General features: G+C 42.8%; 1 protein-coding gene across 1 annotated transcript; it reads right to left on the bottom strand.

The window, feature by feature from the left end:
* Window positions 1-1,984: 1,984 nt before the first annotated feature.
* Window positions 1,985-22,744, bottom strand: cdk16 (cyclin dependent kinase 16). Its single transcript, XM_061838266.1, has 17 exons — window positions 22,608-22,744; window positions 17,590-17,760; window positions 17,120-17,266; window positions 15,037-15,155; window positions 13,480-13,608; window positions 13,346-13,402; window positions 13,144-13,258; window positions 11,564-11,658; window positions 11,426-11,488; window positions 9,944-10,067; window positions 9,006-9,126; window positions 8,829-8,926; window positions 8,640-8,745; window positions 8,457-8,499; window positions 8,280-8,370; window positions 6,895-6,957; window positions 1,985-5,182 (listed from the first exon to the last, which is right to left on the bottom strand). Exons 2-17 carry the CDS (start codon window positions 17,705-17,707, stop codon window positions 5,145-5,147), a joined length of 1,527 nt encoding a protein of 508 aa, XP_061694250.1. The 5' UTR covers window positions 17,708-17,760; window positions 22,608-22,744; the 3' UTR covers window positions 1,985-5,144.
* Window positions 22,745-22,881: the final 137 nt, after the last annotated feature.

Below are 22,881 nucleotides of genomic sequence, written 5' to 3'. Positions count from 1 at the left end.
GACAATGGCTCAGATAGTAGTTCACTGGAGCCCTAAAGCCTTGAAAATAGCTTTTTAACCTTTTCCAGACTGATGGACTTCAATCACTTTTTTCTCTTTCAGATCTTGTACCCTACTTCACGTTCTCTGACAGATTCTATTTAAGATTTCTTGATTCAGCAAGTATGGTGGCAATCAAATTTGGGTGTGGCTTGTGAAAATGAACTCACCTTTTCAAAATTCGGGGTTAGTCACAGCGACTTTGTAATTTAACACAAGAGGGAGTTACTTTTTCACAAAGGGTCAGAAAAGTTTGGATTTTTTGGGGGGGCCTTAAATTTAATTGTCATTTGAAAACTGCATTTTGTATCCGCAGTGATCGAGCATTAAAATTGGTTTGATTTGTAACGTGAACATTTGAATCACGGCTGGTAAAGCGTTGACCTCACAGTTCTGAGGACTCGGGTTCAATCCCGGCCCCACCTGTGTGGAGTTTCCATGCTCTCTCCACATGCCTGTGTGGATTTTCTCCAGGCACTCCGGTTTCCTCCCACATCCCAAAAGAAGCATAAATTTATACACTCTAAATTGCCCATAGGTGCGATTGAGAGTGTGGCTGTCTGTCTCGATGTGCCCTGCGATTGGCTGGAAACCAGTTCAGGGTGTACCCCACCTCCTGCCCGATGACAGCCGGGATAGGCTCCAGCACTCCCCGCGACCCCCGTGAGGATAAGCGACAAAGAAAATGGATGGATGGATGAAAAATTGTGACAGTTATGATAAAAAAAAGGTAAAAGTGGAGGGGGGTGGATACTTTTTCAAAGGACTGTATATTATGTATATTTTCTCATCTGTGGCTAACCAACAGTAATTAATCTTCAAATAATTAAATGGTACAACATTTAAATTGAAAGCAGGCTTGTTTCATGTGTTGCACATCAGGCCAAAGTGACTTTTGAATAACTGCGCAATTGGAGCGACTGTCAGCTCATCCAATGTATAATTCAACAAAGTCAATTTTTTTGTCATCTGCGCATTTGCGAAAATGTGTCAAGAGGCAAACTTTCAAGTTTTGGACCCTCTGTTACAAAAAAATAAATAAATTAATAAAAGGGGGACAAGGGCTGGTCCATGTGACATTTGCCCCTAAAATAAGCAACTCCCCCATGGCAAAAAATATTCTGTCCAACCGTTCACATTCATCCCTGTCACAACATTCTCAAAGTTACTGACTCGATTGCCACTGGACTGTCCAGTTTGTCTTAGAATTTGTCTCATTTGAGCAAGCTTCATCACTTAATGCAACAAGGCTTGCCTACAAGTGTTGATCTCTCTGGAAGTTTGACAAAAACATGCAAAAAGGTTATCTACGGAAGCGTATTGCTGCCACACACACACACACACAAAAAAAAAGGCACTACCATATTATAACGTAATATGTTTCACATTATAATGTAGATCCGTTTCACTTTATAATGTAGAAAATAATAAAGAAATACATCCCCCCCCCCCCAAAAGGCAATTACTTCCAGTTGGGGCGGGCAGCAGACATAAGACATCATTAAGTGTAGCACAAAACATGATTTTGGTGAGCTTTTTACAGTCGTGGTGTACCCGAAGATTACCTCTTGCACTCTTGCATGAAACGTTTCACATTATAATGTGAAACATATCACGTTATAATGTGGCACCGTCCTTTTTTTTTTTTTTGTTGGTGTAGCAGCAATACGCTTCCGTAGTTATCAACACTTGGGAACTGTTCCAAATTGTGTCTTGTCTCTATGGTGGGAAACAAGGCATTTTAGCATTCTCAATGCAAATGTCACGAAAACTGCCAAAGGTGTTTTGTAATTTTCCCCACTTCATTTCTTTAAATATACAGTACCAAAAATATAGCTTTGGCATCAAAACGTAACGTTTGACTCTATCGTGACCGCTTTAAACCCATGAAAATGGACCCCGTTGGAGGGGATCTCCCAACAAAACACAAAAATGAGCAGCTGCATTGAGAATAAATAAAAACTTTTAATATTTGGTGATGTAAATATATTGCGAGTACAACACGAGAAGACGCTGGAAGAACGACAAGTCCCATCATGCATTGCGCTATATTGCAGAGAGCTTTGGTGTAATTTACCGAAGACGCAGAGAAAACAGAATCGGATCTGAATACATTACATCAAAATGAAAGTCCTTGACAGGAGTAAAACTTCGTAGAAGACTGCAAAATAAAAGGTTTCCCTTCTTGTGCAAATGGAAAAAAAAAAAAACATTGCCAACAATTCTGTTTTCTCTGCTTTTCTCAAAAACAAATGTAAACTCAGCCAACAGTACTACATTCAACAGTCACATGATCAAGTTGGCTCAGCCCACGTGGGATCGCTACCCTTTCACATTTTTGTGAACTCAAATCTTTTTTTCATTTTTCTTTTTCAGCATGAGCGAACGCATTCCTTCTGATCAGCACCAATTAAACACAGCCCATTTCCTGAAGCTACGGGTCCATATAAATAACCGGAACCATTCAAATACAAACAAAGACAGCAATCTCGTGTTGGTGTCGGACATTCTGCGAGCTGATTGGACCGTTTGAGAGCGAGAGAGAGACAGACACAGCCGGCTAGCTGACGCCGACCAATCGGAGACGTGCGACGTCGTCAGTTGCGTCAAATACCTTTGAGACAGTTGATTAGGGACGCCCTGTCAACCATCTGGAACAGGGATGGGCAAAGTCCATACAGTACCAGCAGTTCTTTCATCACTGAACATTTAGAATAAGTCTAAAAATACGTTTCATTCATGTAACTGTAAAATCTGTTTTTTTTTTTTAAACATCACATTAAATATAATTATTGCTGATAACAAAATAATTATACATTTCATTTACACAGTTATCATATAATGGGTGAATTAATTAAACTATGAACAATAAGATGCAAAAAAAAAAAAAAAAAAAAAAGAGAACAAATGAATATTTTATTTGAAACTATTTGACATGGGTTTCAACACATGGCCCTTGAGCACAAATGTTTGCCCAGCCCTGATCAAGAAGTTTTAACGGCACGCTGGCCGACTCGAATGAACTAAAACCTGTTCACAGCTCAGCCACCAGGGATCGTCAGTGGGCTTTGGATGGAAAATACGATGGAAAAGGGACTTTTTCATGTTTTCATGAGTCGCTGCCCACCTATCATGCGTCAAATGAAACAACCGATTTTTTTGTTCGCTGCCTCGTTCCCACAAAGTGTTAGGAATCCTTTATCAAGACCCCTGGGGAATAAATATTCAGTATAAATTAATACACGGGTTTGATTTAACCCCTCTTAAGAGCGACACGACGGCTGATGACCTCTGTTGAAAATGGCGACGACAGTTTAGGAGCGAGTGACCATGAGCTCATTTTGAGAAAAGGGTGTGGAAAAATTTGGTTAGTGCTTTCGTAAGACGAGAGTGGATCGGAAAGTCATCTCACATACCTGGAAATATGATTTTGTTGTGATAAATTTAGGGTCCTCACAGCTGCCAGAATCAAGCAACTGTGCCGGAACAATGAAACACTGAGGTCTTATTTTTATAATGGCCAAACATTTTTATGCATACTAGTACAATGATAAGTCTCTTAAGATGTTTCCTTCATTTCATACCAATATTTATTTTCATTGGATGTATGTGATTCAAGCAGGACCCGCACCCACCCTGTGCAATCCACAGTGTTTTGGAAGAAGTAGTTGCCATCAAAATAAATGACGTGGTTTTCCTGTCCACAATTGATTTGATCAAATGAGTCATTCTTAAATCAGGTATGCAGTATTCTAATTTCCTGATCATAATGGAGCTTTTGCATGCACCCCTAAAATGTCCACCCTTTCATTAGGGGGAACTCCTCCGATGTCTTCAGTGGCTTTACGGCCAACATTTTGTCTTTCTTGACAAAAAAGCTGACACATTGGCTAGGTGCACTCGTGTTTTGGAATTCTGATCACTCTCATCGAGTTGGATATTTTCAGGCTTAATACATCCACGCCGTCAAAGTGAAACATCAATTGATATAAAATCCTGAAACCAGAAATTCAAAATATATTGCTTCAGCAGTCGTCTTGCTAACTGAATCGCGGGAAGTGAAGGTCCACCGTGTGCTCATGAAACGTTAACAACCAAACATGTCCACCCTGTCAGCAAGTGCCCATATTTTGCTGCTTGGCCATAAATTGCCTGCCTGCCGTTGATTCATAAAGTGTGGGAACTTGGCCAAAATGCATTTCTGATAGGATAACGCGACGAATATGAAGTGCAATGGAAAAATCTGATTTTCGAGGGTGAAATGGGCACATCTCAAAAGGCACCTTGTGGCAATATTGACTCCGTAGTCACCAACTAAAGATTTTACTCTCGTTACAAGTTGCAGCGCATGCAGAAATGTTAGCCGGGATTAAATACTCCATAAAGTTAAAGGTCACGGTTTCGCATTCTAGGTTTTGAAGAAGCTTCTATTTCAGAGGATATTTTTTTCATTTTGCGGTCTCACTGCGCTTGCTGAAAAGATTACGTTACGGGATCAGAATATGTAATGGCCCATTTTGTGTTGATCCGATTTGTGAATGGTGCGGTCGTTGTTCATTTCCACAGGTACAGAGACAGACACCTAATCAAATGTGGCTCTTGAGCTCAAAAGTTCTCTCCATTCCCGCACAAGCGATCCGTCCATTCAAAAAAAAAAGATAGATGTGTCAGCAGTTTGACGGACTTTGCGGCTGGCGCTGTGAACAAGGCTTTAGTTGCCCTGACAACAAAGAAACAGTCTCAGAGCAGACAAAGCGGGCTTTCGAGGCATCCCTAATGAACAGGACAGACAAGTGTATCATGTCATTATTTACAATAACAAACGTTGCTCTACAGTCGCACGCGCAATCATGGCTTTGGGAAGAACGCGTCACTTCCTGTGCAAAAATGTTGCCGCTCCAGCCGTGGCCATTCTCTCCTAACACCGACCGTGTGATGTCATCAACGATGTCATCAATGACTTGAGCAGAATATTAAACCAACCTCAGAGGAGATGCGATGTCGGTAAAAATGGAAGACCTGTTGCCATGGAAACAATGTCCTGTCTCTCGATTGGTTGTTCTTTCAATGACGTCTGCGTGCCAACGTTTGTGTCACTGACTGCGTCAGAAGAGGAGACTCCGCCTCCTGCTCAGAGTGTTTACTGATGGAAGAAGAAAAAAAAAACTTATTTTAATTTCTTGATTTTCAAGTAGAACCGAAACATCTTAACATATATTTGACATAAAAGAGTGATTCCCGACCACATGGCAAATCATCAGGTGGGCTGCGGGTAATGATCCAATGCACTACTGTGCATATTTGATTGTATTGTATTTTGATTTATACTGTGTATAAATTAACATGAACATTTTAAATCTTGGAGAAATCATACAACACTTTTTTTTGCCACTATCACGTGGCATTTATATGCAAATACAAGTTTGTTTATATATGTGGCAGGGCTCAGTCTCTATCCCTACGAATATACTGTACCACCGTACTTACAGTGCCACTGTCATGAAATGCATTATTTTTAGTATGTTATTCATGTGGGGAAAAAAAAAGCAGCCAGAATGGACCCATCCACTTTTTTTCCACCACACAAAATGATTTTGATGTATATGGCTTTTTATCACTCCTGCCATGAAAATCCTCTCCAGGGATTTGTTTTCGAGAAAAAGCAGGAAGTGACGTTAGTAACAGACGCCCACTCAAGCGGTCTCGTAAGTTTATCCCAGTTTTACCTGCGGGAAGATAGCTTGTTGTTCCTCCGTGTTAGCCAAAATGCCAGCTTGTTCTATTGCTGGATATTGTTCAAACCCCCGGGAGGATGGATTTACTCTTCATACTTTTCAAAAAGACCCGGTTCGTCGTAAAAAGAGCTTCAGGGGTTCCAGATGACAGGTAGGTGTGTATACGGCTACTAAAGAAAAACAAAAATAGTTTGGGGGGGGGGGGGGGCGTAATCCTCTCTCAATGTAACAAAAGACCCATGCACGTAAGTTTGGGGTGCTAAATGTGTCAATGTGGGCGTCGGCTACAGACGAGGGGCACGGCGCTTCGGCCGGGCTGGATCATTCATACTGCCTGGGAATCTGTTGTTAGTTAGAAGTGATCCGCATATCATCTATATATGGCTTGAAACGATAGGGTAATATTGCCCCGGTCACGTCGGTCAATTGTGAGATGTTCTCTTCTTCGAAAAGAGCTTCCGTGTCCCATCGTAGGGAGCACAGCGTGTTTTCAATGGCGAATGTCCGGGGTGACGTCACGGGCAGGAGATGCAGCCAATATGGCGACCACTTGGATGTCGAATGAGACTCCCGCAACTTTGCGCATGGATGATTACACATTTATTTTTTTGTATGGACATTGAAGTGAATAATGTTATATGTAATTTTCATTGCAATATCTATTTTAGAATATTTACAGGCATGACATTTGACCTTTAATAAAGCATTCTTTTTTCCACATATGCATGCCAGTGGGGTGTCCCGACGGGCAGAACCATTAAATATTCATCCACTAGATGGTTGTAGGAACCTAATTAGGCTGAATATTTACCTGTTGCCATTTACACTACACAATGAGTAAAGAGACGCGCACACAGAACAAATGCGTACATCAGAAGTGACTAAATTGAGACAAGCTAATCATCATTTCAATTGAAATACTTTTTGTGGCATTGTTTGGTGGTCTGCTGTTAGGAGTTTTCCAATGTAATATTGCCACTTGGCTCAATCAAGGTTGGGAAACACTGATCCATGGTACATTTGTAGCCAACATTTTGCTCAAAGTCCAGATTTAAGCTCCAACGCCGACGAGAATTAAGGGCCCACTTATGAACACAAAGTGAACACGTGTATGTGTTACCTTGATCTGCTGATCTCGTTTCTCGTTCCAATTGAATCTCTGGTAGAGAAAAGATGGATGTCGCTGGAAAAAAACAGAGAAATCATATTAGTTTTGTGTATTGGGTTAAAAAAAAAAAAAAAGACGCATGCGAAGCTCTTCCGGTGAATTTTAAACACGTGGAGCATTGAGCGTGAAATAATCTACTATTAACGAAATTCCAGGCCTACAGAGCGCACCTGGCTATAAGCCTCACCCAGTATATTAGTAAAGGAAATACCATTTGGTACATACATACACCGCAGCTGTGTAAAAGCCGCAAGTGCCCACATTGAAACATTAGATATTTACAAAGAAAGAGGGTAGACAGAGAGTTTAATGTTAGCGCGCGCTAACAGGGCCGGTTTAAAAAAAAAAAGAAAACAACAACAAAAAAAAATATACCTGTACTGAGACATGGCAACAATACGCTAGCACAGCACTAACAGGGCCGGTAAAAGTCACTTCATCGGCACATATATTCCACCGGCCTCACGCTTACCTTTTCTGCTCGAGTGCCCCCTTGCAGCCGTTATAAAAAAATTCATAAATTAGCTGCATCACCCCAGGGTTGAAAGCGTGTAAAAAAGTCGCCGTTTATAGGCCGCAAATTACGGTAAAGGATGAAAACACTGGACTGCTACGTGAGGAGAATAGCACAACTTCAGCACTAACTCGAGATGACTGAAATGGTATGTGAAATATTCTGAGGCTGTTCAACCCCAATACTTTTGTAGTTTCAGTGAACAGGAGGGGGAGGATGGATGAAAACGACTTTTCTGTTATGTTTGCGCCATTTTACTGCTCTATTAGAGTCACTGTTTGGAAAAAAAGTATATAAATAAACATTTTCAGTCATTTTTTTTGTCAATACCAATATTTTTTACAATGTAAAAGTGCGTACGGCGTACACTATCCACGGTGGATGGTCCAGCGCAGCTCGTGTATGGGAAAAGAAAAAAAAAAAAAGCTACATAGAGTGGGTGTGGCCTATTAACCGGTGTACACTGTCATCCGGAAAACACAGTAGTAGTCAAGTAGTAATACAACTATGCAGTGGTCAAGTACCGTAATTTCGGGCCTACAGGCCGCGACTTTTTTCACACTTCTTCAACCCTGCGGTTTATGCGCTGATGCGGCACTTGTGTTAGCACACAGTTAGCGCCGCGCTAACGCTAGCCCCGTGCTAGCGTTAAAACTCTTTCTGTGTACCGAGGCTTATAACCATGTGCACTCTGTCGGTTAGGAATTACGGTAATAATAGTTGTGTACTAATAGTTATGCAGGAATTGTTATGTAGCTGTGGTAATAGCCAATTACTAATAATAATCCAGGAAGTCATAGAAGTAGTAGTAGTGTGTACTTACTGTCAGGAAGTGTGCATACTCTTTTTCCAAGGTTACTGAAGTAACAGTGAGTCATGGCCTCAGCTGCTGAAGTCCTTTTCTTTCCTTCAAACTACACAACACACTCACTCATATACTGGAAAACACTTATAAAACGCGTATCATCGTTTCGTGTGTGCACATGAGACATTCACGGACCTGGAGGAACTTCGACAACAGTTGGACGCCGTCGCTGCTGAGCCTGAAAAACAAACACACAAACACATAGTTAACAAATGTGCTGACACACCACGTTGCTGAAGTACAAGAAACACACGTATACCATGTATGTCATAGAGTAACCAAGACGCATGGTTGCTTATGAGGTAAGAGTTATGTTACCGGGGCGTGTGGTCGCCGAGGTTCTCTGGGGGGTACTGAGGATAATTTGCTGCCACAAATTCCTCGTTGGAACAGATTCCTGGCCAGCTATCCTCAGTCGGCGTTCCTGTAAGCAAGGAAAGACACCCACAGTCAACAAACGTTCGTGTCACACGATTCGACAAACTGTATCAGAAGTTGGGTTCTGACCCAACAACTTGAAGATGAAGTGAAGTTCTTCCTCCACTGTGGAACCAGGAAACAATGGCCGGCCTGTCGTCATCTCGTACAAAATACAGCCTACACCCCTACGCTCGCACACACGCACACAAGTGAGAGGAAGCGCCAGAAAAATGAGGACAAAGGTGCTCCGTCACGGCAACAGACCACATGTCGATGTGTGTGGAGTAGTCGGTGCTTCCCAGCAGGATGTCTGGCGGCCGGTACCAAAGGGTCACCACTTCATTAGAGTAGGTCTTGGTTGGGATCGACTTGGCCCGGGCCAGACCTGCAACCCCAAATCACACCGGTAACTGGGACCACACACACACACACAATAAAACCCCAAGTAGAAAAGCCCAAGATCCACATACATAAACGCTAGACCACATGTGTCAAACTCAAGGGTCGGGGGCCAGATGCGGCCCGCCACATGATTATGGGTCCCATGAAGGCAAATCACGTGTATTAACTTCCATGATTTTTGTTCAAATCTGTACCAACATTTGAAATTGTCATATCGTAAATGATGGTGTTGAGATATTGCAAGCATATCTTTGCTTTCTGATACCAAACCTAGTTGATAACGTTAATGTGTAAATATGATGTCTCAACTCGAGAATTTCATGGTTTCAGTCATAATGGCCTTCTGACAGAAACCGTAACTACAATGTGGCCCGCAATAAAAATGAGTCTGACACCCCTGCACTAGACCAACACAGACAAAGAACTACAACCACATGTACTCTAACTACTGTATATGGAGAACCACTCTAACCACGTAGACAACCACTTGAACTACAGAGTCACACGCTAGAAACATCTGCACAGCCACTATAATGACATGGAGAACCACTATAACCCCCTGGATAAAAACTAGTACCATGTGGTCATGGACCAGAAGTACATGGGCAAAGAAAAACTTCAACAACATGGAAAACCTCTAGGACCACATTGAAAACCAGTAGAAACCTAAGGGAAAAACACTAGAACATGGATAAATACGACAAACACATGGACAACCTCAAGAGCCTCATGTAAAAATACTAAAATTAAAAAGGCAGAACCGTGACAGAAGCACACCGACAAAGACCAGAAGTTCTCACCAAAGTCGGCCAGTTTGAGTTCTCCTCGCTCGTTGATGAGCAGGTTTTGGGGCTTGAGGTCTCGATGGAGAACTTTCCTGCGGTGACAGTAAGCCAAACCTCGCAGTAACTGGAAGAGGAAAAGCTGAGCGAGAAATACATAAAAGTCATCACCTTGGTGGGATCAGAGTAGAAACAGTAACATACGGCTGGGCAAAACAACAATATGTATCGTAATAGACAGAAAATACCTTCAATAAAATGATTAATAGAAAAACATCCTGAGGAAAATCACAGCAGTGATTTCCCTTTTTGCTGGGTTACTGTCACTGCAAATGGACAACATAAAAGCTCGGAAGAGACTCGAGATCTACCTTCAGCCTTTCAACCTATGGCGGTCCAGCGCAACAAATTTTGTTAGAACATTAAATTCACACAGTCTTTTGTGAGTAGCACGTATAGCAGCGATTTAATGTTGTGCCATTGATCCTCTGAACTTCTTTGAAATTAAAAACAATGCCATGCACTGAAATGGGAAGAAAAACGGCTGGGAAAGCACATGAAGAAATCGTTGACATCAGTGGATGGATATTTTGAGTCCAACAAAAGCAGGATCACCAATGTGGTCTGTAAACTATGCAGGATTGTTGTCCCCATAAACTCCGGCCATACGGCCTCATTTTTTATAACCATTTCAGCCGCATTATGTACCAACATGCTATGAGGGGGCCACGTTCAAAATAAAATCTTGACACATAATACTTGTACATCAAAGATTTGGATTTAAAATGATATGAAATCTCTTATCAAACATGCAGTCCACTTCTGGAAGGAAGTAGACTATCCCAGGAATGCACCCAGGATGGTTAATTGAAATGTGAAGTTTCATTTTAAAAACATTTTTGAAAAATTTGAAAACATTTTTTTGAAATCTAGACAAATGACTGCAAATATAAACAATTTAAAAAAAATAAAAATCTCTTGGATATTGTATGACCAGTCTAGTTCTGGGGGAAACTAGACCCACCCATTACCCCACCGAAAGCGCAGATCTGGTTTTGTATTTCAAAATAAAAGGCATTCAAAATGTGTATATTTAACTGTCAATTTAGTTGATTTGATTAAATAATGATTAAAATAATCCATTAAGTATCACAAGACCAGCACAGTTCTGGAGGGCACCAGACCCACCCAGGGGGAGTCGATAAGAAATGGACTGGTATTGAGGTAACAAATTGATTATTATAAATAATAATAATAGGTCAGGGATAATGGGTGTTTTAAGCTTTCGAAAAATAAAAAATTACATTTTATAATTACTGAAATGGTGCCTTTTTTTTTTACTATGGGTCCTTATTTTGAAAAGTAAAAAAATAAATAAATATATATATATATATATATATAAAAACAATCATCGATATATGATGTGAAATGCTTATTGTGATATATTTTTAAGCCACACTGCCCAGCCCTACAGCAACGGTAAGTAAGACGACGACGCACTTGGACATTGTGCACATGGATGACGTTTCCGCAGTCGTCCAGGTACTGCTTCAGATCTTTGTCCTAAAAACACAGTAATAAGGTCTTTGAAGCATGTAACCACGTGAAAATATTGACACAATTAAGTTTGCGTCTCACCAGGTACTCGAAGACCAGTGTGAGGGACTTCTGTGTGTGGATGATGTCGTGAAGCGTCACGATATTCGCATGTTTCAGGTCCTTCAGCAGAGAAACTGATCCAGACAAACAGCACATGCGTCACTCAAAATTTTAACCATTAATTGGGGTATATTGAAGACAAACGACACAAATTCTTTTTTAAAGTACACTAAAACCTCGGTTTTCAAACGTCCTTGATTTCGGACAAATCGGTTTCTGAACGAAAATTTCAAGATTTTTGTGCTTCAGTTTTTGAACGAAAATGGGTACTCGAACGCCGCTGAAAAACTCCAGAAAAAACACATTGCGCGCGGCCTGACCAGCTGACCCACGACGCGCTTTGTTGTGAATTCCCACGCTGCTGAAATAACATCGCGTGCGGCGCAAGCAGTTGACCCACCGACGAGGCGTTTTCTATTATCTACTCGAACGCCCCCCGAAAAAAAAATTCCCAAGTGCTGACATCAAAGCCATCTGTGCCAAGTGGAACAAAATCCCTAATTTCGTCGAACCAGAGCACTCCAAAATTTTAATGATGTTGTGATAAGCCACTTCAGAAATGTTCTTAAGAGATGGCAGAAACAAATGACTATAGATTATTTTTTGGTAAAAGGGGGGGAGTCACCGCCCCCGAAGACATTTGATACGTACAGTTGTTGAAGCATTTCTGCAGTTTTTTTTTTTTTTTTTGTTAATTCGAGTTACGAATGTTTTTGTGTGTTGCTTTTTGTAAAAATTAAAAAAAGCTTTTTTTTCCCCCCTCATTATTGTTTGTTTGAAGTTATTCTGCACTTTTAATAAAAAAAAAAAGTTTACAATACTGGGGGGCGAGTCGCTACAGATACGGCAATGCACTCTCAGCCTAGAGTACTCTACTACTATAGCGTACATTTTAATCAAAAAGTAAAATATATTTCCTAAATTATTTTATTATATATATTATATGTTTTAATACTTTTATTGAAACTATACATGCATTTCTACTATGCAGTTTATTATCAGGAAAAGCTAAAAAAAAAAAAAAAAAATGCTTTAAAAAGCTCAATTTTTTTTTAGGCTTGGAACGCATTATATCTTTTTCCATTCATTGTAACGGGAAATATCAATGCGGTTTTTGAACAAATCACTTTTCGAACCATTTGTGGAACGGATTGTGGTCGAGAAACGAGGAATCAGCTGAGCCACCGTGCTCACCATCACTGTATGTTACTTGGGCTAGTCTACTGGATAACACTGTTGAGGAGGAGCCTTGTGAAGCTGTTGTGTTGAAAATGTTACTACCAAATACAGTCCTTGATGTAACGTGGATTCATGACCGCATACTTTATGATCCTTTCAATTTTACATCCTTTCTATCGCCATTCTCTGGCTTCACTACGGTATTACAAAGCCCATTTACACGTTTGCGCTATTTGCGGTAGAGTTCTCTCAATGTTGATTCCGATTAGAAATGAGATTTTGGTGAAAAAAAAAAAAAAGAAAAATCGGGATTTGTTTTAAGGTCTCGCTGCCAAATAACAAATGCATAGGACTACAACAGATGGGAGGTCTCCAAGCACCTTCTCTGATGGCTGTACACGGAGCTCCTTCTTCATGTTCCAGACGAATTTCCTTCAAAGCCACCAAGTTGTCTGTCAGTTTACTTCGACCTTTGTACACAGTCGCATAGGTGCCCTGGACACCCACATCAAAGACAGACAGACAGACAGGTCACAGACAGCCAGACATGCTGATAAGTGACAGACAAGTAATAGTTCTGACCTCTCCCAGTTTGTCTAGTTTGATGTAAGTCTCCAGTTTGCCAAAACCAATCTCAGACTGCACATAAAAGGACACGGGAAGATTAACTGCGACAACATAAACTTCCGCGGTCACGCAACACGACACGGGCATACCAGGGAGACTCTACGCAGCCGCCTGCTGATTGGCTGCTCAAACAGGGCTGGACCAATCACGCTGCACTTCTCCAGGTAGCCGTCTGGAAGACGAATGTCTGCCGGCAACGACAAACGTTTGTTGATGTCCTGAGAGAAACACAAAAGGTTGAGTGTGTGCGAGTGCATTCATGCAGTATTTCAGGTGCTCAAAAGGTCAACTGACAATTAAAAAAATAAATAAAATAAAAAGAAAAAATGGCAGATTGCAAATTTGGCACTACTGTGTCATGCTCTTCATCCGCCCCGCTGTTCTGTTGGCCTAGCGGGCTTTCGTTATGATCATAACCGAGGGGCAAAGTGAGGGTACTGTGACTGACATTTTAACTTTTAGAGCAGGGGTGCTCAACGCGCCGATTGCGATCAGCAGTCTTGGTCAATCGTGGGACGTCAGCCAATGTTCCCTGTAAACTGCGCGCGTACGCAATTGTGCACCATTGATGCAGTCTCTTCGCAAATATTCTGCATTGCGTGCAACAACCAAAAAATTGAAAATTGAAAAGTACAACATACAGCTATTCAGTTTGTGGCAATTTGCAATGTGATTCAATGAGTGAGAGATGACTGGTTGCTACATCCAATGGCACAATTCACAGACGTCCTGTAAAAAGTGAAAAGAAGAAGCCACTGATTTCTTTTAGGCAGCACACGGAACTTTCTCTAACAACGACCACTGCTCCGTCACACTTTCTTTTTCCTAGTTCCCCCACACCCCCGCTCATAAAGACGTACACTCATAATTACAAATGTTACAGTACTTACGCAGCCCATCAATGTGTTTTATAATGACAGCGTCCACCACCGCTGCTTTAGTTTGCAACAGAGTCTGGGCGACGTAGACCAAAGACAAGCTAGACATGCTTCTTATCTTTACTTTTGATAAAGGAGAAAGTTAAAGAAATGCTGTTGTTTTACGATGCAATGACTGTCGGAATATGTGAACAATCAAAGAAAAAGTGGTTAAACTGGACGAGATTTTCTCTTTTCCGAGTGGGAAAGGTCTGGTCTCAAGCCATAGTAGAAAAGTGCAGGATGAGATGGTGTGTCATTTTAAAATTCCACCTTGGCACGGCCTGATCCAGGATGAAAACACAGACAATACAGTGCACAAAAAGCTAACTCTGTATTTTAAATGTATATATACTTATATATAGTATATCAAATAAGATTAATAACACAACATTGGGAGCATCATCATCATTCCACCCCCTTCCCCCTTGTCGGTAGCTCGCGAGAGGCTGCCTGCTTGAAAAGTAGATCTTGGGGTAAAAAAAAAAGTCTGGGCACTGCTGTTTTAGAGGAAGCATTTTATCACCAAGCCATGCTTGTGTGGCTCGATCTGCCCTGACATTGGCTGGCAGCAAGTTCAGGGTGGACCTTGCCTTTCGCCCAAAGTCAGCTGTGATAGATTCCATTGCACCCGCTCCTCTAATGAAGACAAGCAAGCGCGATAGAAAAGGGATGGAAAGATCCAGGCAGATAACTATTTGCATAATAACTATTGAGAAGTCCGTTTACCTCACTGGATATCTTCTTGGTCCTCAATCGAACCCGGACTGGACTCTGGATGTCGTCTGAGGAGGATGTGGGCTCATTTTCGCCATCGGAGCTCATCTTGACATCCTCGTGGACGATCTCTTCTCAGACACAAGACGACAGGGAGGATTGTGAGGACGCAAGGAAGGACTGGGTGAGTCATCCATTTGATTGAGTGATTCAAGTTTATTGTTCAGGACTTTTTTTTAAATATTTTTATTATTATTTTTTTTTTTTAATCAGCTTCCGTAATTCAATGCACATCCCCGTTGTGATGCACTGCTTTCACTAACAACTTAAGAGGAGCTAGTTTAGAAAAACAATCAGTGGTTGCCAACTTAGTGATTTGGTCGTGACACTGAGCAATTTTTCTTGTGATTATTTAAAAGACTAACAACCCGGGGGTGAGGCTAACAAAGCGGTTTTGGTCGATCGCGTGACAGTGGCCACAAAAAAAAAAAAAAAAAAAATAAAAAAAGACGTTAGCCTGTCGTCCATCTTGTCGCTTGATTCAGGTGTGGCAGACACGTCGATCGCACGCACATAAACAAGTTGGCCTACTATTTACAGTTTCTCTTTTGCTTTCTTTTTTGCCTTAGCTTTCTCCACAGCAGTCACGCCGTGAAAAAGTCCAGGCACCCCTGAGCTCGAGCATCCAGGAGGAGCTCAGACCAGAGTCACTGCTCAGTCGGACAGAGGAGCTAGATGAGGTGGCTCAGGCACCTGGTTCGGATGCCACATAAATACCCCCCGGGTGAGGTGTTCTGGTCAAATCCTACTGGGAAGAGTTCCCTGGAGAAGACTCGGGACCCGCTGGAAGGACTATGTCCCCCAGCTGGCCTGGGAATGCTTCAGGATGCCCCCCAATTAGCTGGACTGGCGGGGAGAGAGATGTCTGTGGCTTGCCTGCTCGCTAAAGCTGAGGCCAAAGATGGTCCAATTTGACAATTCATTTTATATTGTAAAATATTTAAATTCTTTATTTATTTTGTGTCTACAGGTATGTTTTGATATAAGGGACATTTCACCTAAAGGAACCACTTATTGTCACACTGTCAGGAAAAACAATTCAATTATTTACGCCTTGAAGAAAGTTAAAGCTGGGGAAATAATTCCTGCGACAAAGTTTGTTTGGCATTTTTATTTAACCTTCATTTCCTCAAGCAAGGCAACTAAGAACAGATTAAAATTTTGAAATGCTGAAATGCCAGCAGAAAGCATCAGGAAGAATCTCAAAAGGCAACTAAAAAAATACCGTAATTTCCGGCCTATAAACCGCGACTTTTTTTCCCCCACACGCTTTCAACCATGAGGTTTATGCGGTGATGCAGCTATTTCGTGCATTTTTTCTAATGGTTCCTAGTGGGAACTCGAGCGGAGAAAGAAAGAGTGACACCGGTGGAATATATTTGCCGAGTGAGTGACTTGTACCGGTAAGTTTTGTTTGTTTTTTAACCGGCCCTGTTAGCGCTGCGCTAGCCTGTTACTGCTGTGTCTCAGTGATTTTTACCAGCATGTTTTTTTTAACTGGTCCTGTTTGCGCCAGATTAGCATTAGCGCTGCGCTACCACGATGCTGCTGTGTTACCGCCGCGTCTCACTGATTTAGGTATGTTTTTTTTTTTTTTAACCGGCCCTGTTAGTGCTCTCCTACCGTGTTGCTACTGTGAAGCTGCCACGGCTGCTTTTCTTTTCTTTTTCTAAGTGCGTGCTACCGTGTTGTTGCTATGTTAAGCTAAGCTATGGTATTAAAACTTTGAAAACTCTGTGGACTTTGTAAATATCTTGTGTTTCAACGTGGGTTTCAATGTGGGCACTTGCGGCTTTTACATAGGTGCGGCTTATGTATGTACCCAATGGTATTTCCTTTCCAAATGTACTGGGTGAGGCTTATAATCAGGTGCGCTCTGTAAGTTGGAAATTACAGTAATTGACTTTCATATGCTGTTTCTACAAGCGAAGGTGAAGAAAACAGAAGTTGGATTTTTGTGGGGGGAAAAAAGAAATGGGAGTTTTTATGTTAACGCCATATCACGGAGCACTAAGGTGTCACGCTCAAGACGTACCGAGTCTGCTGCTGTGGTTCAAGTACGAGCTCAGACTGCGTCCCAGACCTCGAGGTCGGCGGCTGTATGACTGAAAAAGAGACTGAACGGATGAAGACGACCCTCTGACTTTCGCTCCCCCTGAAGAAGGACGAAGGGCACCAGCCTCTGTGAGATGAAAACGGAAAAGAATATAACTGGAAGACTATTATCATCGTATGTTCCAGATAGAACAAAACTGAGGTGCAACTCCAAGCTTGTGTTTCAAGAATAATGAAAAATATAGGACAAAAAAACTAAATATAAAATAATATAAAAACTACAGTGTAAATAGCTGTGAAGGGATTGTGGAATCATGCCCTATGTACTGGGAGCAGCGGAGTCATGCAGATTTTGATAATAAATGACTACAAATATGGACTGAGTGTTGTTTTTGAGGTGTTGAGCAGTTATTGGTAAAGCAAAGCGCGACAATTACAAACAAATATTACCTGAGTCACTATGCGATGTGATTTCCTGGTGGTCGCTCAGCGTCCGCTCTCCTCCCCCACCCCCTCCCCTCCCCAGGGTGAGAGACAGCTGTCGTTTGATCTTCCTCATTCTCTCCATGAGGGGGGGCCGCGAAGCCGAGGGGGGCGGGGCAGCCAGCGTGGATGACGCACCTGCGCACAGGTATTCAGTGTCTCGTCAAGGTATGCTAACACGTAGCACAATGGGAATTTGCGTGATTAAAGCACTCAGGCTGATGGATAATGGTTTTATAAATTGATTATACAGATACGTGAACTTCCATCCATTTTTTTGAGTCACATCCTCACAAGGGTCACAGGAGTGCTGGAGCCTATCCCAGCGGTCATCGAGCAGGAGGCGGCGTAAACTCTGAACTGGTTGCCTGCCAATCGCAGGGCACATAGAGACAGAAAAGAGTCACACAATCACACCTACGGGCAATTGAGAGTGTCCAATTAGAGATCATATGCCAAGAAATGGCATCAGAGCAACAGAAGTAACGAGTAAGGTAAAGAGCAGGGATGTTCAATACCACTTCTGAGTATTCACTCTTGAGTCCCATTAGTAATTCTGATGTGTAAAATTTCAGTCAGAACGACAGATAATGGACCTTTCCGACCTGTCAATCACTCGTCCATTAATAACCAATCAGATAGCCGCATTGTCGTAACCCCTGGCTTGACACGCCCCTCTCGCCGTATTGTCCCACAAGCAATGCTGGTTGTCAATAGCGTGCGCTTGGAAAAGTCTATGTTACGAAGGAAATGGTCCTCAGATGCGCTTGGGGAATGTGCAATTCTGATGAAAGACTTCCTGCTAGGTTACAAGGGGCCCGCCGCTTGATTCATTTTCCAAAGCCTAAAACGCACTTGACGAAGTGTCTACGATGGATTCAAGCTTGCGGAAGACCTCACGTACAACTCAGTGTGAAAAATCTCAACAAACACAAGGCTGTATGTTCGAAGGTAAGTGAGGGAGAAGTATCTTCTCTAAAATTGATTGAATTATAAATCAGTGCTTTATGCATTGCGGGAGAACAACTTTCACTTTGTTTGCGTATCAGTGACCTGCTGAATGAAGCGTGTAATGTTTCATGCTGAAGAGTCGGGTTAGGGATATGTAAATGCGCCATGTCATGCAAGAGAAATGTCTATTTCCCTATTAGTATAACATGCGACTTTTAAGACAGAGCACTGGGTTTCATTACGAGCCAAGTCAAATGAATACACCCACTCACTTATAAAGACTACAGTGATAGTACTCGTGATCTTTCCAAGTAAAAAGTACTCACCCTGCTTTACATGCACAGTACGATTCCATGATTTTATCCTGTTGGATTTCAATATAAAGTTCGTGAGGCGTCGAACTTTTTTTGCATCAATCGCCAACGTTTCGCTGTAACTCTGACATTGCGTCCTGTTCCGTCCAAAATCTTAATTCCGTGTACATATCCTTGCGTAAAATAGTTGAGACCTCTCTTGGACAAGTCTGACGCATTTGGCAAAAAAAAAAAAAAACATACCCAATATTTTCTGGACTACGCGATAGAGAATCGAGATCAAACATGTTCTGTTCAGTCGCCATTTTGGAAGCTTGTGGGAGATGGCAAGTATAGCTAAGGGGGGCAGAGCCAGTCGGAAAGGTCCATTGTGAAAGACTTTTCCTTCTTTCTGACACTCATGATAGACATCAAACTGCTGCAGTGTTGCCCCAACTAATAACATGTAACTAGTGTGTGTTCAGGGAGGATCAATTAGAATACAATGATGTGTCAATTGACTGCAACCAGTTAGGAAACAGTCCAGGGACTGGATATTTACTCAAAGCACTCATATATAGAGATAACGATTACATATCTTTGGCCAATTACATGAAAGATAGCAGCAGCATTTGCACTCTGAGGAAGCAGCGGAATTTCAGGTCAGTTTCAAAATACATGCTTTGAATGAAAACTCCCGATCGATATGGAGTCCCAAATGTACTGGTCTGTCTCTGTATGACCAGTGTCAGAGTTTGGTCCACATTGCCGGCAGGAGGTCTGACTCATTTCCAGTGAGAGCTGGACTTTGTCAAGGCTTCACTTTGTCAACCATTCTCTTCTAAACCTTTATGGACAGAATTTTAGGGGTAGTCAAGACGTAAGGGGGTCCAATTTGGTAGCCTCAGCAATGCAACTTTGCAGATGTGGTCCTGTTGGCTTTATCAAGCCGTCATCTCCAACTTTCACTGGAGCGGTTTGCAGCAGAGTGTGAAGTGGCTGCGATGACAATGAGCACCTAAAAATCTGAGACCGTAGTCCTTAGTCAGAAATGGTGGGTTGCCCTCTGCTCTAAGTGGAAGAGTTCCAGTATCTTGGGGTCTAGTTCATGAGTGAGGGAAGACTGGAACGGGAGATTGAGGGGCGGATCGACGGACAATCTGCTCTGATCCAGACTTTGTATCGGTCTGTTGTGGTAAAAAAAAAAAAATGAGCTAGGCCATAAGACGACGCTCTCAATTTACTGGTCGATTTATGTTCTTATCATCACCTATGGTCATGAAATGTGAGTCGTGACCGAAAGAACAAGATACCGGATACAAGTGGCGGAAATGGATGTTCACGAGTCAAAACCGAAGCCGGTTGTTCGAAAGCTTGCCAAGAAAGAGATAGGTGGGTGATAACTTTCCTTAAGGTTTGTTTTTTTAAAATCTTGCCTTTTCGAAATTACAATACATGACAACAAAAGCGCATAGTTCTTCGGTGAGCGTGTCGAGTGAATGTGAACCTCTTGGTTGAATCATGGTCTGAATGAGGAAGCACGTGAATGAGTCGGTGAAAAAGAAGTGAACGACGGTGGAACAGCTTTAGACCGTTGGCCTTACAATTCTGAGGACTGGGGCTCAAATCCCGGCCCCACCTGTGTGGTGTTTGCATGTTCTCCCCATACCTGCGTGGCTTTTCTCCGGGCACTCCGGTTTCCTTCCATATCTCAAAAAACATGCATTAATTGGACGCTCTAAATTGCCCCTAGGAGTGATTGTGAGTGCAATTGTTGTCTGTCTCAATGTGCTCTGCGACTGGCTGGCGACATCAGCTGAGGGTGTACGCCGCCTCCTGCCCGATGACTGCTGGGATTGGCTCCAGCGCTTCCTCGTGAGGATAAGAGGCTCAAAATATGGATGGATGATTCTATGATTCGGTACACTACAAAGAACTGCTGTGTTCATTACTAGTACTAGTACTAGTAGGGCGACAGATGAGGTTAGACTGGGCCAGGACGCTTGCTAATTGTGACATTGTGGTCTGCGGTGAAAGCAGGGAACAAGAGGCAAAACACGAGGAAAGGTGGAGGCATGCACTGGAAAGGATAAGAATGAAGATTTTACACAGAGTAAGACAGAATACAGGGAGTCCTCAGGTTCAGACGGTCTTGACCTAAGACCTTTTGACTTTACAACGCCCGTCCCCCGTCCGCCATTTTATCTGGCTAATGCTAGTCCGTGTTTGCGCATTGGGAGTATCTTCGCATTTTTCGCTGTTCTTTTTAGACATTATGGCCCCAAAGAAGAAAGCTGTGTCTTTTAGCAATGCTTCTACAGTCGAAAGAAAATCCATTACCATGGAAACAAAGCTCAAGATCATAAAAAGATTGGAGAAAGAGAGACGCCAACACCACCAAGGCTTCAGTCGGTCGACCGTGGTGACAATTATTAAAGACGAAGCCTGTATCTTAGCGCTTGTGAAGGGTTCCGTTCCTATGTTGGATAGAATGATCACAAAACAAGGTTCTTTGATATTGTCGAGATGGAGAGGATTTAGGACCAGGTTCCTTCGTAATAGCTAAGCGCAGCTTCCCCTTCTTCTTCTCCATCCACCTCTCAACAGTTATTTCAATGTATTTGTTTTTTATACAAAGTATTTTGATGTAAATTCTGACTCTAATGGTGGAATCTGACTTAAGTTGAAATTTGAGTTAAGTCGCTACTGGAGGAACGGATCTCAGTTGTAGATCGAGGACTCCCCGAATATGTGGATGAATGAATGAATGATTGAATGAATGAATGAGTGGTGGAATGGCAAGAGTGAGGCTACTAAAGATGGTGGAGAACTTTGACTCGACAGTCCAGAACAGTGAGAGTTGTAAGGTCAAGAAACAGGTCCAAGCAGGTTGGAATGGGTGGAGGAAGGTGTCAGGTGTTACGTGACAGAAGAGTCTCTGCTAGGACGGAGGGCAAAGTTTATAACACAGTGGCGAGGGCAGCCACGGTGTCCGGATTAGAGACGGTGGCACTGAAGCAGTGCTGGAGGTGAGCAGGTTGGACAGGATTAGAAATAAGTTCATCAGAGGGACAGCCAAGGTTAGATGTTTTGGAGACAAAGTTAGAGAGAGCAGACTTGGGTGGTTCAGATGCATCCGGAGGAGAGATAGTGAATATAATGGCAGACGAATGATAAGGATGGAGCTGCTTGGGAAGAGAGCGAGAGGAAGACCAAAGAGAAGGTGGATGGATGTAGTGAGGGGAAGACATGAAGGAACCTGGTGTGAGAGAGGACGATCCAAGAGAAAGGCTTTGATGGAAAAGGCTGACACGCTGTGGCGACCCCTAACGGGACAGCCCGAAAGGAAAAGAAGATCGTCGCACGGCGCAATGGCTCTTGGGATATACAATATGTGATCCAGTGAGCGTCGCTGCCCACTGCTATCCAAAATGGATTGTGGGATACATTGAGGGGGAAACTTGTGCTCACTCCACATTCGCACAGCACCATAAAAATGGCCAATTCATTTGAATCACAGCCAGCTTGTTGTAGTTGTTAGCTGTTAGCAATGCGACGGGGGTCCTCTCACTTTCCGGCCGGAACACGACTATGCTGCGGTGTCGGTAGCGAGCGCGATTAATAGGTGGGCGCCGTCTATTTGCTGCACCTCGAGCCATCTAAATGAAGCCGAAGCAGGGCGATCACCGAGCTGGACGCTGCCACCGCGTCTTTCTCCTCCTTATGGTAATGCAAACTCACCGGGAGGCCGAGTCCCGGCGCCGGCCGGCTTGTCTTTGGCTCGATTCAGCGTGACAGTGTGGAGGATCTTCCTTGCTCCCAGTAATCTGCCGCCATGTTGCTGCCTCGCGCATCAGTGACGTCATGCCCCATGTTGTGCGCGCGCATCGTCGTCTCGGGTTCGACTCTTTTCTCTCGTTACGCCTCCTCTCTGCAGGCTGGAGGCAAACTCGCTTGCCTCACTTGCCGTCCTGCTCACGTGCTTTACTGCACAGTACTACAGTTCCAACAGGAA

This window comes from Syngnathoides biaculeatus, chromosome 2, assembly GCF_019802595.1.
Source record: "Syngnathoides biaculeatus isolate LvHL_M chromosome 2, ASM1980259v1, whole genome shotgun sequence".
Taxonomy (NCBI): Eukaryota; Metazoa; Chordata; class Actinopteri; order Syngnathiformes; family Syngnathidae; genus Syngnathoides; species Syngnathoides biaculeatus.
Note: the sequence above shows the minus strand (reverse complement) of the source record. Positions and strands in the feature narration are given on the sequence as shown.